The 16,324-nt window shown below is 32.4% G+C and overlaps 1 protein-coding gene across 1 annotated transcript in view; it reads right to left on the minus strand.

The window, feature by feature from the left end:
• Window positions 1-2,189: 2,189 nt before the first annotated feature.
• LOC131849620 (putative transcription factor SOX-15) overlaps window positions 2,190-16,324 on the minus strand; it is a 125,904-nt gene continuing 111,769 nt past the window's right edge. The window contains exon 4 of the mRNA XM_059199729.1: window positions 2,190-4,745. Coding sequence (XP_059055712.1) covers window positions 3,496-4,745 — 1,250 coding nt within the window. The 3' untranslated portion in view covers window positions 2,190-3,495. The remainder of the gene's footprint in view (window positions 4,746-16,324) is intronic.

Consider the following 16,324-nt stretch of genomic DNA (forward strand, 5'->3'; position numbering starts at 1 on the left):
TTGAACCGGGGTAGTAGATTTTATAAAAAGTTGTCAGTCTCAACTATTTCAGACGGTACGCAGTGGTTTAGCTGAGATAAGGCAGCGAAATTACAGGGTAAGAGGCATGATATCTTAATCGTTTGGAGGGCACACATTATAACGTGATGTCCGTAGTGTATTTAGATTGTAGTTACTACTTACCATCAATGGAGCCTATAGCAAGAATACAATCAAATTATATGAAAAAAAAATTCTAAAATTTGCTGATTGAATTGAAGATGTTAGAAGGCAGTATACTTCAAAATATTACTTAACAATTTATAATAGATGTATGAGGATTATAGGTAGGTTGTTTTTCAATCTTCAACAAATAATTTTATTTCGAAATACGAGATGGTGGTAGAGGTAGTAGAGATTTTTCAATTTGTGATTCTTTTAAAAGGATTTATTTTCAGGTAGATAAAAAAGATTAAATTAACTGGCATAACCATATTACTGCATGTTATGAAATTACATTGAATTTGTAACATGTATAATAATAGTAAATAAAATTGAAATGTGTGTTTGTTCTTGCTAATCTTTCAAACTGCTTTCGACAGCTTTTCTGCTGACGGGACTTTCACTCGCATATAGCTAATATAAGTGGTAATTTAGGCAATTTTATTTTAAAAATTATATTTATGTCATAATTTAAGTTTAATCCCACGCGGACTATGTCGTGGGTCACAGCTAATATATTAATGGGTCCTTGAAACATATGTGTTTATACGCAATTAGCTATGGAAAGAGCATCGGCTTTTCTTAATATACCTTGCCGCTAAGTAGCAATTCAGTGTGTTTTGGAAGCTTTGATTCTGTTGTAGGGTGAGATAGTGTAGAATACAAGGCGTAATCTTAGTGCTCCAGAATGATAACGGATTAGATGTGTTACTAACGTCGCACTATGTTTATTCTTTTGTAATATAATACTGTTCATATATGTAATTATGACCTACGAAGGTTACCATTCCATCAGGTGGGCCATCAATTTATTATAGTTACATGTTTATAATTTAGCTGTATCTTAAATGAGTTGTAATGGCAAAATAGTTGTCAGGCTGTTCCTTGTTCTTTTTTTTCAGACATGATAATGGTATGGTTCACACGCCTGCGCTAACGATATACGCTGGCGGGGTACCACTGAAGGATGACGTGAAGTCAAGTCAGTTTGCTCATCGTGGCGAATTTACCAGAAACTGACCACGGTGCTTTCCATGGGGTCATCGTGGAGGTCGATCTGACATGGTATATTGCTAGTAATGGGGCTACTGTTCTCACTACTAGTAATCTCTACCCCCCAGTTGTCACTTGTTCCCATAAACAAGACAATATACATTGTGACGGGTTTATTTATTGTACCTTTTGGGATAACTCCGCCATTGTACCTATTTATTTCATAAGAGTCCTTTTATACATAATCTGTGTAAAGGATGGAACTAAAACACCGACTTATTTTCGCAAACTGAGAGCACGCACTTATTTTATATGTGACACCGAGCGTCACCGCGATCGTCCGAATCCGACTACAATATTGTGTAGTAAAAGGGGAGATTTATATTAATTACATTGTGCCTCATATGTATTTATTAAAAAATGACAAAGAACGAACGTATCGTGTATATTTATGTACATGTACGTACATATAATAATAAAATTAACTATATAAAAAAAAAGATATACAATATTTTGATAACGTAGTGCGTCGTCTACAATCTGTATAACAAAGTATTACGAACAAAACTAGCACCTACAGACACCTCTATTTCTTTTATTTTTCTGTAACTCATGTATGAATATGTGTCTATTGGCGAATAAAGAATTTATCTATTTATCTATAAACCACTATAACGTGTACCATATAATAAAAAATAACCTTAACTGGATTTGCTCTTGCGATTATATAAACGTATTTGTGACAGTGGGAATCGAAGCTAAGAATATATTGTCTTGTAACTTTGATTCTATTTAAATACTAAAATAAGTTTACCAGTTAATCAGATTTTAAGTAGATCTCAGCTTATGAAGTCTAAGTCCTACAATTAAATCTCAGGTCATAAATTAGTATATCGAAGCCCACCAATGTTGAAATTTAAAATATATATATATATAGAAAGGTTCTAATGAAATAAAATACAAAAGATGTTTTAGAATATAATTTTTATTGCTCTTATAAATTTTCTTATAATTAGGAAGAACTTAGTTTCGCAGTGCGAGTGTTTTTAACTAAATAACTAAAATTGCAATGCAAATTAAAATATTTAAACTATTAGTACAAACATAATCTATGAGACACATTTCTATGATCATACAATTTATACAAATAACATCAGCTAAAAATTATACTGTATAACATATAAAAATAATTCTTACATGACTATATCTACAGGCTTAATGGAAGTTCTAATATTTCGATTAAACTGACATTTCATTTGTTAATTTTAAATACGAAATATACAAAAATAGTTACAAATAAATAATCTTTTACACATCGCTACCTCTATGGTATACGGATATATTTGGACGTAATATTCAAAAGTTATTTTCAACTTTCACATTTAATGTACACTGTAAATAGTTCTTCTATTTTTAGCATGAATACATGGTAAATAAGTTATTTCCCTCTCAGTCAGCTCATTCAGCTCATGACCCTGGCAAGTACGATCTAGTCGAAAGCCGAGAGGTAAATACCTTATTTACCTTAAAATTATCCATGTTAAAACATGATATACTATATTAATAATGTGTAACATTAAGAAACAATTTTTCGCAGTCAGGACCATCTCACATAGCACCAATACAATATTTTGTTAATAATTACATATTTAAATTACATTTCATTTAACAGCCTTCTCAATAATCATATTTAAAACATACTAATATTCCTGATTATTCGAATAAATCATATTATATATTTACATAGGAAACCATATAGCCCTAATCTAATGAATAATTACATTATCAGAGCAGTCCATTTTTTTCGCCTTAATTTATATATTCATTAATGCACCATATTTGGAGATTAGAATATAAACATATAACGTATTATAATAACAATAGTGTCATATTTAAAAGATCCAGACAGTGTAATCTTTGGGCTATAATAGGAAATGTCCTTAAAATTCATCCCATATCATTGTAACGTTTAGTTATTACTAATATAGTTAGTCGGATCTTAACAGGTAAAATAATCGAGAAAATACTTCATTTATTTATAAAATAAACACAACAAATTAGGTAAAGATTACCATAATATATTAGTAAAGTTTTTTCTGAGATTTGCGTGCACAAAGGCAAAGACATTAACGACACAAATAATATAATTTAACAATAATTGTTTTGGGTCCTATTACGTTGATGAAGTCTCTCAATAGTTTATTTAGTGTATTTATTTATAAAAATAAAATATATAAAATGATTCTTGTTAAGATCTGAACACCTAGATTAATAACGTCATCCCATATCATTCCTATCTAGTCAATTGCTATAGCAAGTTTGCCTGACGCCGGCTAGAATTACACTAAACTCGTCTTCAGGCCTGACATCAGCGCCGGCAGGCGCAGGGGCGTATGCTACGGGCGCTGGCGTACCGGAGATTACAGAAGCGTAAGGCGATGGGTACATCCTATCAGAACAGTATTCCGGCCCGGGAGGTTGCTCGGCGCAGTATGGAGGCCTATACCCTTGTTGATGTTCATATCGATACTGGTGCTGGTGTTGTTCCATAGAACCCTCGGTTCCATAGTCCAAATATTTATCAAACTCACGGGCATCAACGTCGGAATCTGGCGAGCCGGTTCTCATTTCCGGTCGTTGGTTCATGAAGTTCGGGTCTGTCTCCGGAGCCGAATTTGCCGGTGGTTCCTCTGAGAAGTATGAGCTACCTGTATCATACTCAGTTTTAGGTTGTTCAGGGTAATGAGAGACATAAGACTCCTCAGTTTTATACATTTGTTCGTATTGCTCATAAGGATGAGGATGATATTGCATGTTGTATTCGGAAGGCATGGAGCCACTTGGAGCAGAAGACACCCTAGGAGTGCTAGTGCCTAAGGCCTGTTGATCTTGGGATGTCGCGACGGGCGGAAAGAAGGTGCCGGTGACCAGAGGTGGCTGTTCCGCAGCATTCCTCTGCGTACACATCACGTACATTCCATTGGCCATTCCCATGGCCGCAACAGGAGCTGGCGAGAAGGAACCCGGCGTTCTATAGGTTTTATAAGGTGAATACGAGTCAGAAATTGAGGAAGCATTTATGGCTCTTCGCCTTTCTTCATATTGAAAGTTTTCTTTCTCGTTTTCCACTGGCGAAGCATCTGGTGTAGGGAGAGGCGCCTCTGCTGGGGCGCTTCTTCTACCCTGAGGTTCTGGAGACCTTGCCGGGGATGATTCAGGAGTTTGGACGTGACCGTTGAATTGGCTGCTTTGGAAAGAATCCGAAGCCAGAGGAGAGGTTCGGTATGGTGAAAATCCTGCACCAGGGTTATGAGAGAAGCGGGTATCTGGAGAATCAGCGGCAGTCGCGTATGGAGACCCCAAAGCGGCTGATGCTGATGGTGGTCCACTTGCAGGTGTAGTTGGCTGGTTGGGCCTAGTCTTATTCTGTTTCCGCCGTCTTGGCCTGTATTTGTAGTTAGGATGCTCTGTCATGTGTATGACTCTAAGCCGTTCAGCTTCTTCGACAAACGGTCTCCTATCTTGCGGTGTCAGCGAACGCCATTTTTTACCTGGAAAATGCAAAACAAGTAAATGAGTTGATTGTTATGTTAACTGCCTTGTTATTACACGTTTTTATTGAGCCCATAGAGAAAATAGATGTGGTCGCTATGCATTATGGTACTTTTTATAAACTATAGACAGGTTATTTGTCAACGCTATGTATGTTGGTAGCTATGTGAAAATTAACAGCGCTTATTATAAATATTTTATTACAAATGCAGATAAGGTTTCTAAGAGTAATAGTGGTGGAATGTTTCGGATATTGTAATATGCAGGCTGTCACAAAGTCAGGCTAAATAATCACGATAGTGTTTTATCAAATAACTATAAAACACGCGCCAAGAGAGTTCCATAAATCTCCGTGCAAGTGGTAGGACAATGTTACAGAAATGTACACTTAGTCGCGCTTAAAATAAAGTATAATTTGGTGTATACAAAACAAGTGTGAGGTCTTGAGAAAAATTATCAAGTGAACTGAACAAGCCATATCGATATTTATCATCGCGACACTACTTGCTACTGGCCAAAGAAACAACTTCACTTCTAGTGAAGTGCAGTTTGAATAGTCATATATCGATAAAAGCACTTATAGCAATGAAGACATTTTTTAAGTGTTTAAAGTTTAATGAATGATTAATATAACATATCTACCCAAGAAATTATTATAATGTTTTATAGCATAAATTGTAATTATTGAAGTAATATTAGAATATTTAATAGGGCTACTTAAATTACTTATTATAACTTACTATAATAATAATAATGGATCTTTAGCATGCAGTAAATAGAAATTAAATGCATAAACATAGCTTTATTACGTTTGTAATTTCAGGGATATAATTATTCATTTTTAATAAGTTATGATAAGCAATTAATATTCAATATTATCAATTCAATTAATACTATAATTTATTAATCATTGATCTTATAAACGAAGTGCAAGAGAATCAAAGCAGTTTATTTCTCAACACTATATTTAACTAGCTGTGCCTGTGTTACACTTCCGTGAAATTTATAACCTATTAAATGTAATTCTGATGTATAAGGCACATTACGGTAAAATTTCAGCACAATTCGATGCTGCATGCGTCGAACTATGATGTGATGTTCTTAGTGCATGGACGAGAGAGTAGCTTGCTTGCTGTTCCTATTAGGAACAGCAAGCAAGCTAGGAGCTGCTCTCTCGTCTCAATTGACAAAAAACCTTATAAATATCAGTTGCAGTTCTTTATTATTGCTATGTTTATTTTGTAGGCGCTACGGTTTAGGAATGTAACTACAAGTACATTTTGTTTCACAGAAATAATAGTTGTTACCGTAGCCCTTACAAACATTAGTTATAATATTTACATTGAACTATTATAGAACAAACAACAGTCAAATCATCTCATTAGGCGGTTGGTAGAAAATGAGTATTTCTTATTTGATTACAAAATTTATAACATAAAATTATAATTATAATTGTATCATCATTACATAGTATAAAACAAAGTCACTGTCGCTGTCTGTCTGTCCCTATGTATGCTTAAATATTTAAAATTACGCAACGGATTTGAAGCGGTTTTTTTTCAAGAGGAAGGTTTGTATATGTAATACAATATACTAGTTTATTTATAAAGCAATAAACGTAGACATGCGAATAAATACAAATTTTACGATTACAGTAGAAATGGGACCGTGTTTCGATCGCAAGTTGAAATGTAATACCCACAAAAAAATGACAATCAGGTATCAAGTCAACCCACTTGACTGATGTCAAATGTCAAATTGACAAATGAAAGGAAGGGGCTTCCTGTAGTGTACGGTCGTAGTCCATTAGTGAGGTGGATTATCGATGTTTTCTTTATCGATATTATAATTAATGATTTATTATATAGTTGAGATTAGTGTTGTCAGCGAGAGGTTTCAGATTAGTTGTTTTTTTAGTAACAATTTGTCTTGTCATGGTTTTTTTAAATGTACTATGTAGTTGCGTTTAAATATATGATAGTAGGTAGATATATGAAATTAGGTAGCGATTTGAAAATGATATAGTGATGTGACATATAATATATTTTTACAATAAAAAATAAGGAACTTTTTCCGTCGAAAGCGTCGTTCGGTTGGTATAAGATTTTTGAATTATCATATAATATTTTTTATCTATTGTATGAATTAATCAAGTGTCGAGATTAATGATCACGACAGACCGACTACCGGATTCCATTAGACTGTCACTTCACTCTATCATATTGAGACATGTTTTACGGCCACACAACGTCTAATAATGCTTTTAGCATTTTATAAGCCACTGACCCTTGTAATTTATGGAATGGACTCTACGTCGGTACGGTATACTAGGTAAATATATGCTAAATATATATCTGTATGTTCAAGACATGTATCTTGGTAGGTAGACGAATTAAAAATCAAAAATAGACACATTCTATATTATTATGATGACGAGGGCATGCAAATATAGTTATAATTGATACTAATATAATTAATTTACAGTAGTACCCAATGATAGAATTGAATAGATAAAATAGAATAGAATTTATGATATATAGGTAACAATTGGTCGTATATATCTATACATATAAATAAAATTGGAGTGTCAGTTTGTAATATTGAAATAACCGTTTTTTACTGCATGCATATGAACATAAATACGGTACATACACCAAAATAATATTAATTTTTGTTTGTCTGTCTGTAGGTTCCGGCTAATCTCTGAAATGGCTGGACTGATTTTGACGGGACTTTTATTGGCAGGTAGCTGATGTAATTTAGGCTACCTTTATTTTAGAAAAATAAAGTTAAATTCCACGCGGACAAAGTCGCGTGTACAGCTAATACAAAATATGAAGTATTCTATCAATCTATTAAAAATTTTAAAATATAATTAAGATACAATTTAAATTGACTATTAAAAAGGTTCTATATAATAATTATATAAGTAAATATTACATTCTATTAAATCGAATTAGGTGTTATTTTGCGGAAGTCCATTTCACTACGTGATGGAGTTATTGAGTCTACACCCATATGTGTAGTATGTTTTACTAACTAGGAGGTCAAAAGTCTATTTTTAAATACATTCACCTCATTTATTTATATAATTGGTAGGTTATTGTACACCCTAGATGCCAGTCCCAATATAATTTTAGTGTTTGATATTGTTCTATGTAGTTTATGTGAATATTGTAATGTCTTTAGCTTTTTATAACATTAGTATTACTAGAAATTTATAAAAACCACATGTTAGACCACCGGTCGCGTAATGGGAGTAACCGAACACCGAGTTATCTGCATAATTGAGTGGCGTCGATAATGTAACCGGCGGCTCAGGTGCGCCGGCGCATCGGAACGGAAGCGTTGGACGTAAATTGAGAATTATAGATATCTAGTCATCGGAGACTTAAGTATTTATAGTGTTTCCTTTATTAACTATCATGGGTTTTTGACATCAAGATATCGGCTTTCTATTATTATGAAGCTGAAGAATTTGCTCGTTTGTTTGAACGCTCTAATTTGATGAATATTTGTTCGATTTTATAAATTTTTTGACTGTTGGATACTCCATGTACAGAGGAGGCTATTTAACATTACACTATGAATAAATAACAGCAGAGCATTACTAAAAAATACAAAGAAGGAAAACTTATTCCTTTTGAGAGCTCTCTCACCCACTATCTTTTTTTGTCTGTAATGGATAAAATTAACAGATATTCAACCGAAATTAAAAGAATAATCATGGTGTATTGGTGTTGGTAGTTTACAAACGATAGAGATTTCTGAATTATTTGTCACACATATATTTTTGTTATTATAAATAAGAATTTATTTGGTAAAGTAATATCTTAAATAGTAGCTTTACAAAATTTTATTTGCTAAATATTCGAACCATAAATAATAAAAAAATGTCCCTAAACATTTGTAATTTATTGAGATAAATTACAGAATAAATATTATGTTATATTTATAACTACAGATAATAATTCTCATATCTGATTTTCTATATTCTCTATTATTCATATTTTTTAGTTATGGAGAAACAAATGTAGATATCACAAAATCTTGGAAACCTTCCAAAAGGCTTTCAATTGAACGGTAACAAATGATACGCCATTAACTTGAGGGACCGTAGGCTAACACTGCAAAGTTTTGTAGTAAACCCATCAGGCATCAATCAACTGAACATTGACAAAAAATGAAGTTTATTACCTTCTATTTATAATATAGATCGTTGTTATTAATTTATTTACAACTTTATTGACCACCTACAGAATCTGCGGTCTAGATTAGATAGAAGTCTTTTGAGAGATAAGAGATGCATTTTTGTGAGATATATTTTTGTATTTTTTTTTTGCACAGTTCGGAAAAATATTTTTTTTAACCTGCCATGTACTATATTATCAGTGAATAATATAGGTAGTGTTCCACGTCGGTAGAGTCGTGAAATTCTGCAATATTGAATTAATTATTTTATTTAATTTCTAGTTGTCTTAATTATTGTTTGATATTCTCTACACTTCTCGACTTCTACTTATAGAGATAAGTTTTTTTTTTGTAATCATAGAAACAATCGCTGATAATGCAACTAAATAATAGATGATTTAGCTATAAATATAAGTTTATTTTTTGTATTCATACTATACACAAATTAATCTACATAAAACACACTACTAACATACTTTCAAACATACAAAGAAATAAGATCTATCCTCTTTCTATAAGTATAGATTGATGTTTTAAATATAACCGGTTATTGCATGATTTACAAATATCAAATCAAATTGGATCAAAGTAACCAGAAGCCAGTCAATAAAAACACAATAACATGGACTAATGACGATGATGGGATGATCCAATCGATCATGCGTGTTATGACGCACGGTGGTCTCTAGTCATCATTAATTAGATCACGATCATTAACTTTATTAATGATCCGATCGATTAAAGATATAGAACTTCGAATTTGGACCTCAAAATCGAATTAATATGCGACTAATATTTTATTTATAATGGTTATAAATAGATTAGTTAAAGCTTTTTTTTACAGATTTTCACAAAATCATAATCATTAAGGAATTATCATGACTGCACTGCAATTTATGATATGTGTCTACGATATGATATGATCTGATTTTAATTGCTTCTTTTTTTGTACAATCTTGACATAGTAGTAATGTCATGGTTGAAAATAATTGTTTCTTTATCTAAAAATGTCAAACATATAATATATAATTTTTTTTTAATTATTGTTTTTGATCATATAACGGATATTTTATGTGTGAATACGAGAGACGAAGAAGTTTAGGGACTAAGATTACAATACCCAAACCTTTTGATCCTCAAGAGTTCAGCGACATAGTACAGATACATCTGTAGAATGCAATAAAAGTATGAAATCGCATTGTAAATAGTTATAAATCGTTGAACTCCAGATTATTTTATTGCCGCAAACGGCCAGTAGATGGCACCATGAATTTTTTGCCCGACGGATGTCGAAGAGCACGCGTTGCATTCTAAATTTGAAAATTATGCCACTCCTTTCTATCTAGAACAGTCTGTATTTGCTGTCTCGCTCGAACGAAACATTTTTTTTTGCATTTCAATTCCGAATGCGTGGCAATTTTTATTTTTTTTAGCATTTGGCAAGCGACCGTCTCATAGTGCTTTAGACGATCAAAAATGATTTTATACCTAGTAAAATAAAATGTTTATATTATGAAGGATTTATAGTTTTAATATATTTCAATATTATTGTAATTAAAGTTAACATTGTGGTTCATTGTGTAATATTATGGTTCTGGTTATTATGCGGGTACCACAGGCATCATAATGACATTTGTTGTAGGCAACCGATTATACCTAAAAAATATTATAATATTTTTTATGTAGGTGGCAACCGTCACCTATATAGATGTGTTCCTTGTGATATCTATAACAATATTATAAAGAGGTAAGGTTTGTGAGGTTGTAGACAGCCACGTTATTTATGAGAGTCATAGTTATATACCCGAAAATGTAAAGATTTTTTCGAAGTAGTCGGAGAATAAACGGTCGAACAAAAACAGAACGTAAATTTCATTATGTACCTACTATTTGCATTCAGTACGAACCGAACAACAATTCAAACACACAATTAATTTCATCACAATCAGAAATGTTTACCACCCAACGGTGTGGGCACTGATCAGCTAGTCATGATACGATGCCATTACTGAGGATTAGGATGTTGCACCTCTGTGTCCTGCAATTTCACTGTCATATCTCATCATACAAGCAAAACAATACTTACATATATAGCAAGCTGCTTGGCGGCTGAAATAGGCGACACTGAGTTACCCAAGCAGATGACTTCGTACAAAGTCTACCTCTGGAATACCTTTGTTTTATTCGTATATACTAGAGACAAAATTTATTGTCTCGTTACTTCACATTGCGTACATAACTAGTTTTATGAGTTACGTGAATGCATACAGAAACATAAAATCAAATTAAACTTCTGAGCTACACAAATATCCATTTACACATTGACAGGTTTTCCAGTGGCTACAAATATTTCAAAAGTCCCCACATTTTCGCATCGCTCACGATCGCCTCTTTTTTTTCAAATTCTCCGAAGCGAAGGTATAAAACGGCAAAGCTGCCGAAATACATAAAACGCACTTTATTCGGTTGTACACGCTTCAATATTGGCGGAAACGAAAATTTTATACAGCAAGTGTGTGGTAGAAATCATGAGAGGTAGCGTTAGCGATATTATCTTTGTAGGTGTTAATTGATTGTCGCAGTTTTCTTATCAACGAATTAGTCTACATTATACATGATAACATGATGTTGTTGATGTATAGGCGACGGTTATCACTATCATCGGATATTTATATAGTGAAAATTATATGTAGCTCCTACTGAATATTATAAATACGATTTACATGTTGTTAGTTTGAGCAATCAATGTCTAAAATTATGAAAAAAACTTAATACCATTCCGAAGCTCTTTATTTACAGATATTGCGTGTATTATGAGTAACTTTGGATTACCGATTTTCAGTCTTTTTATAATCGTAACTCAATAATTATTTAAAATAGCCCTATAATTATGTTAAAAGTATGACTCCTTTATTGTGAAGTTAACACATATTGCTGCCACTAGTTACTTGCACCAGCGTACAGAAAGCAATGCATATCCTCGGTATGTAATAAAGTTTTGTAGCGCACTAAACCGGCCAGAGGCGTTGTATTGTGACTGCCCAGTACCCAAGCACCGCCCTCGCGTTTCTACATTTTATAATCTATTTTATGTGGCCTGCCGCTGAAGAAAATACATTTAAATTACATAATGGACACTAGTTTTTCTACTCGCAATACCAGGGAGGCATGTAGCAGTGTTTTTATAGTACAAACAATAGTAATAAATTTTTGAAATTATATTTTGTGTCAGCGAATCGTTTTTATTTATAAATTTTTCACGAGGTGCTGCGTGGATTGTAGCTTATGTCCATCATGATCATTGCTGTATCTTTATCCTACTTTCTTATTTGTTATCTTCTTCCACCAATCGTATGTCGTACGTTCTTTCTATGCATATAATTTTTCTCACAGATCATCCAGCTTTTCTTCGGTCGTTCTCTCCCTTTATCCACCCATTTCATACTCTTCTGTAATCATGTTCCTCACTGTAAGACTGACATGTCTATACCAAGATATCTAAAGCCTATATTACTAGCTGATAATATTTTTTAAAACATAGATAAAATGAAAATTTTCCTGTTTATTAGTATAGATAGAAGTACTTTCACGTCTGTAATTTTGGATGAGGTAATCAGAAGCATTGTTAACTGTCGATGTCTTGGTAATTCACCAATACTACGTGATATACACACATTTCGCTGAGTATTTGTTTATTTGTTCGTTAATTTTATATAAAGTAGATACGGTGTATTGAAAGTCAATGAAACAAAGGATGCAAATACAGTTGACTCTCGGATTAAATTGGTTACTTATCAGCGTTATGGCCTATCATATGCAATCAGTTAGAAATACAAAATTAACTAAGTTTTTGTTTAGCTTCGAACTCACGCTTCTGGTTTCTATAGATCGGGAAAGCATACCTCCAGGTCACAATCCTTTCAGTATGCATATGTGTACCTACATACAAAAGGCAACAACCTATTATCATTACGAATGGAATTTAACATTTTCCTCGTACTTACGTATGGTTAATCATAATTATGGATTATTTCCTCGCAGTTTATTTCCGCACTGAATATATGTTCATATAGTTTCCATATATTACATACGGATAACGTGGGAAAAACATTACGCGTGATTTAATTTCTAATGCGATTTTTAAACATGTTGAAAAGTTAGTATTTAAATTCATTTTGTACATCGCATCACGGCAATAAATTGCATTATACAAATATTTTTTTTGACAATTTGAATTTGAAGTAGAACTCCTATAGTGGATTTTCCAATATTTGTAATTTTTTAATTAATGTTTGTAAAGTTTGTTATTAAACGTGCAAGATGTTGACATTTATATTAACCTACGTGAAATAGTTTTACTATAAAAATTATATAAAGAGAAATAATATTTTTATTGTATTGATTTTAAAATGTTTTTGCATGTAGAAAGCGATATATCGATTATTAAATAATTAAATAATATGTCCTATACTTTATTTTCCAAAAAATCTATTATCACTATGGCAACTGCACACGTGCAAAGTCGGGTGGATCACTTATATATAACTCTTTTTAAATCTATATGTCAACTGTATACCCTACAGACTTTCCTACTTCAAAAATAATCTTTATTTAGAATGTCATTAATTCTAATATGTAATACCATTCGTTTTAGTACTTCAAATCGTTTATTCGCAGTATAATAACGTTGATATTTATTTCTCCTAATTTGACTGCATTTCTCGGTTACGAGTCGTGCCCATTAATCATATAGCTATCTCGTTCGGACACAAAAGATACGTATGTTGCTGGTTTTGTCATTCGCTTAGGATGCCGAGCGCGTACGCAGCGGCGAGGCCGCGCGTGCCGGAGTTTTTTTTTATGAAGACGCATAAAAATGAAATTATTGGTAAGGATAGTTAACTGATTTGTTTCTGTTATCAACTAATCAGTTGAAATAGTTATATATCGGTGTAAAGGAAATGGAATTGGAAATAACATGATTTTTGGGAGAGTATTTCACTTTTCATCTGATCTATTCTGATGAATTGTTTTTGTTATGTATATTAGTTAATTCTGATACAATTTTGATTATGTTGACTGCTTTAATTTTTTATGCTAATCGAATTAATTAATATAAATGGGATGAATAATAACATGATGGCCCACCTGATAGAAAGCGAAAACCGTTTGTGTATATACATGAATATATTCACAGATATCAATTAGTCACTTAATGCCCGTAAGTACCTCTCAGTACTTCAGTCAATTTAACTGCTAAATCTTAGTCAGTAATTTTCTTTTCAGACAACTTAATATTACCTATTATATAACAATATTGGCTCATATTACATATATCTTAAGGACAAATGTGGGCACATCTCGCGATGCTTCACCACGACGTCTAGAATTGAATCCTACTGAATATGCCATTTGGGATGTTAAATGTAAAGGTGTATTAATATATATTTCACAATTAAAACTGAAAAACAAGCTTACAAAGTATTTGTAAGATACAAATACACGAGACAGAGGTAACTATGCTGACAGCTTGGTAAAAAATTTATTTCGGTAGGATATTTTAAAATTGAGGTTCCCAGGGAGACGAATTTTTACGAAGTCTACCATGGTTAATCATGATGTGTAAATGATGTTTCATAATAGGTAATTATATCTACTAACAAGCAGCTTGCTTTATATGAGAGCTATGGCAGTAAAATTACAGGACAAGAGACATCCTATCTTAGTCCTCAGAAACGGCAACGCATGAGTGTTATTGCATTCACATGAAAATGTTTTGTCCGTAGTGCGACTCATGTATATAGGCGACGTTTACCATCAAACAGGCCGTCAGCTTGTTTGCCATTCTAGTTACATAAAAAAGACAAGAATTAATACCTAATGTTTCCATTACGATGTTGTTTGTAAGGGTGCGTCCACACTGCGCACGTGCTCATTACACGCGAGTTTATTCGCACCACGTGGTGCGCGCGGTCACGTCGCTAGCACGCGCCCGTACGCCGCGTGTCCATTGTAAACCGATACGAAATAGAATATTGTAAAGTAGGAGACATTAGATTATTTCTTTGTTATGGACATACTAGAAATATTATCACATATATAGTTACGATATCAGCGAGTAACATGGGCAACTACACAGTTAATAAAAATTAATATTACTTAGCAGAAAAAATAATATTGACGTACGTACGTATGTATGAGTTCATTTAATAATTTGCAGTGCATTATCTAAAAATATCAGATTTAAAACACATTAAACGAAAGCAAAATTAAACATTAATGTCAGGTGTTTTATTTAAGCAGATACATAATAACACAGTACAGAAGACTTAGTTACGAATGCATTATGAATTAATCTCCATTCATATTGTTGGCTTTTGTCTATCATACGGAATGTCTAAGGTAGATATTATAAAGATTTTTGTATACGATTCATATTCAGCCTATTTTCTAAATCTACCTTTTGCCTTTCGAATAAAAAATAATTACAAAAGTACTTAAAATGAATTTTATTTAACGTATAAGGATATTTAAAATACGAATATAATATTTTTTTTTGTATAAACATAATAAATGAACTAAGTTACTTGTCGTGTCGTATCGTGTTTTAGATTGGACAAACGTCGTTGTCGTGTTCTACTGAAAGCAACTACAGGATGTGGACTGACGTGTTTGGGTTTATTAAAAATTGAATTCTACGGTTTTTTTAATGTTAACAGTGTCAAATATATTCTTGCTTTGGATATTTGGGTGTTGTAACCAATTGTTGACCTCTGGTGTGAAGCGGTATGCGTATTGTTTTGCATAAATAAATTTTGAGTAAGAAACGTATTGCATTATCATATATACATGAACATATTTAGAACAATGCATTAATTAATTGAGTGATTTTTTTATATAAGTAACTTTTATAATTTTTATCTTTTTCATAGACAGAAAGTATTTGTGAAAATTTTTGTAATGGACATATCTCAGATTTATAGGTCAATAATGTTAGGTTCGTATATAAAAAATAATAAATTATTTGTATATGTACATTCACTCGCTCAATCGAGCTATGTTACGATATAAATACATATATTAGACTAAAAAGGCAGCAAGAGTTATATTTTTTAAAACACACTGCACTCTGAATGTAAGCGTAGCGCGCGTTGATGTCTTTTGTATGCAATAAAAGTTGACTTGATTTTTTAGTACATTTATTACTCGGATGTTTATTATCTAAAATATTACTACAAATGTTCGTTTGATAGCACATAAATATTAACAGTCAATAAATACATTTAGATCCTTTAAAATTTTTAGTGCATTTGCTGTTTTAGGTGCTCTCAGACTATCATCTGTCATATAGTATAATACTGATACCCACATTAATATTACAATTGGG

Source organism: Achroia grisella, unplaced genomic scaffold, assembly GCF_030625045.1.
Source record: "Achroia grisella isolate CSIRO2021 unplaced genomic scaffold, CSIRO_AGI_Agris_v1 utg660, whole genome shotgun sequence".
Lineage (NCBI taxonomy): Eukaryota > Metazoa > Arthropoda > Insecta > Lepidoptera > Pyralidae > Achroia > Achroia grisella.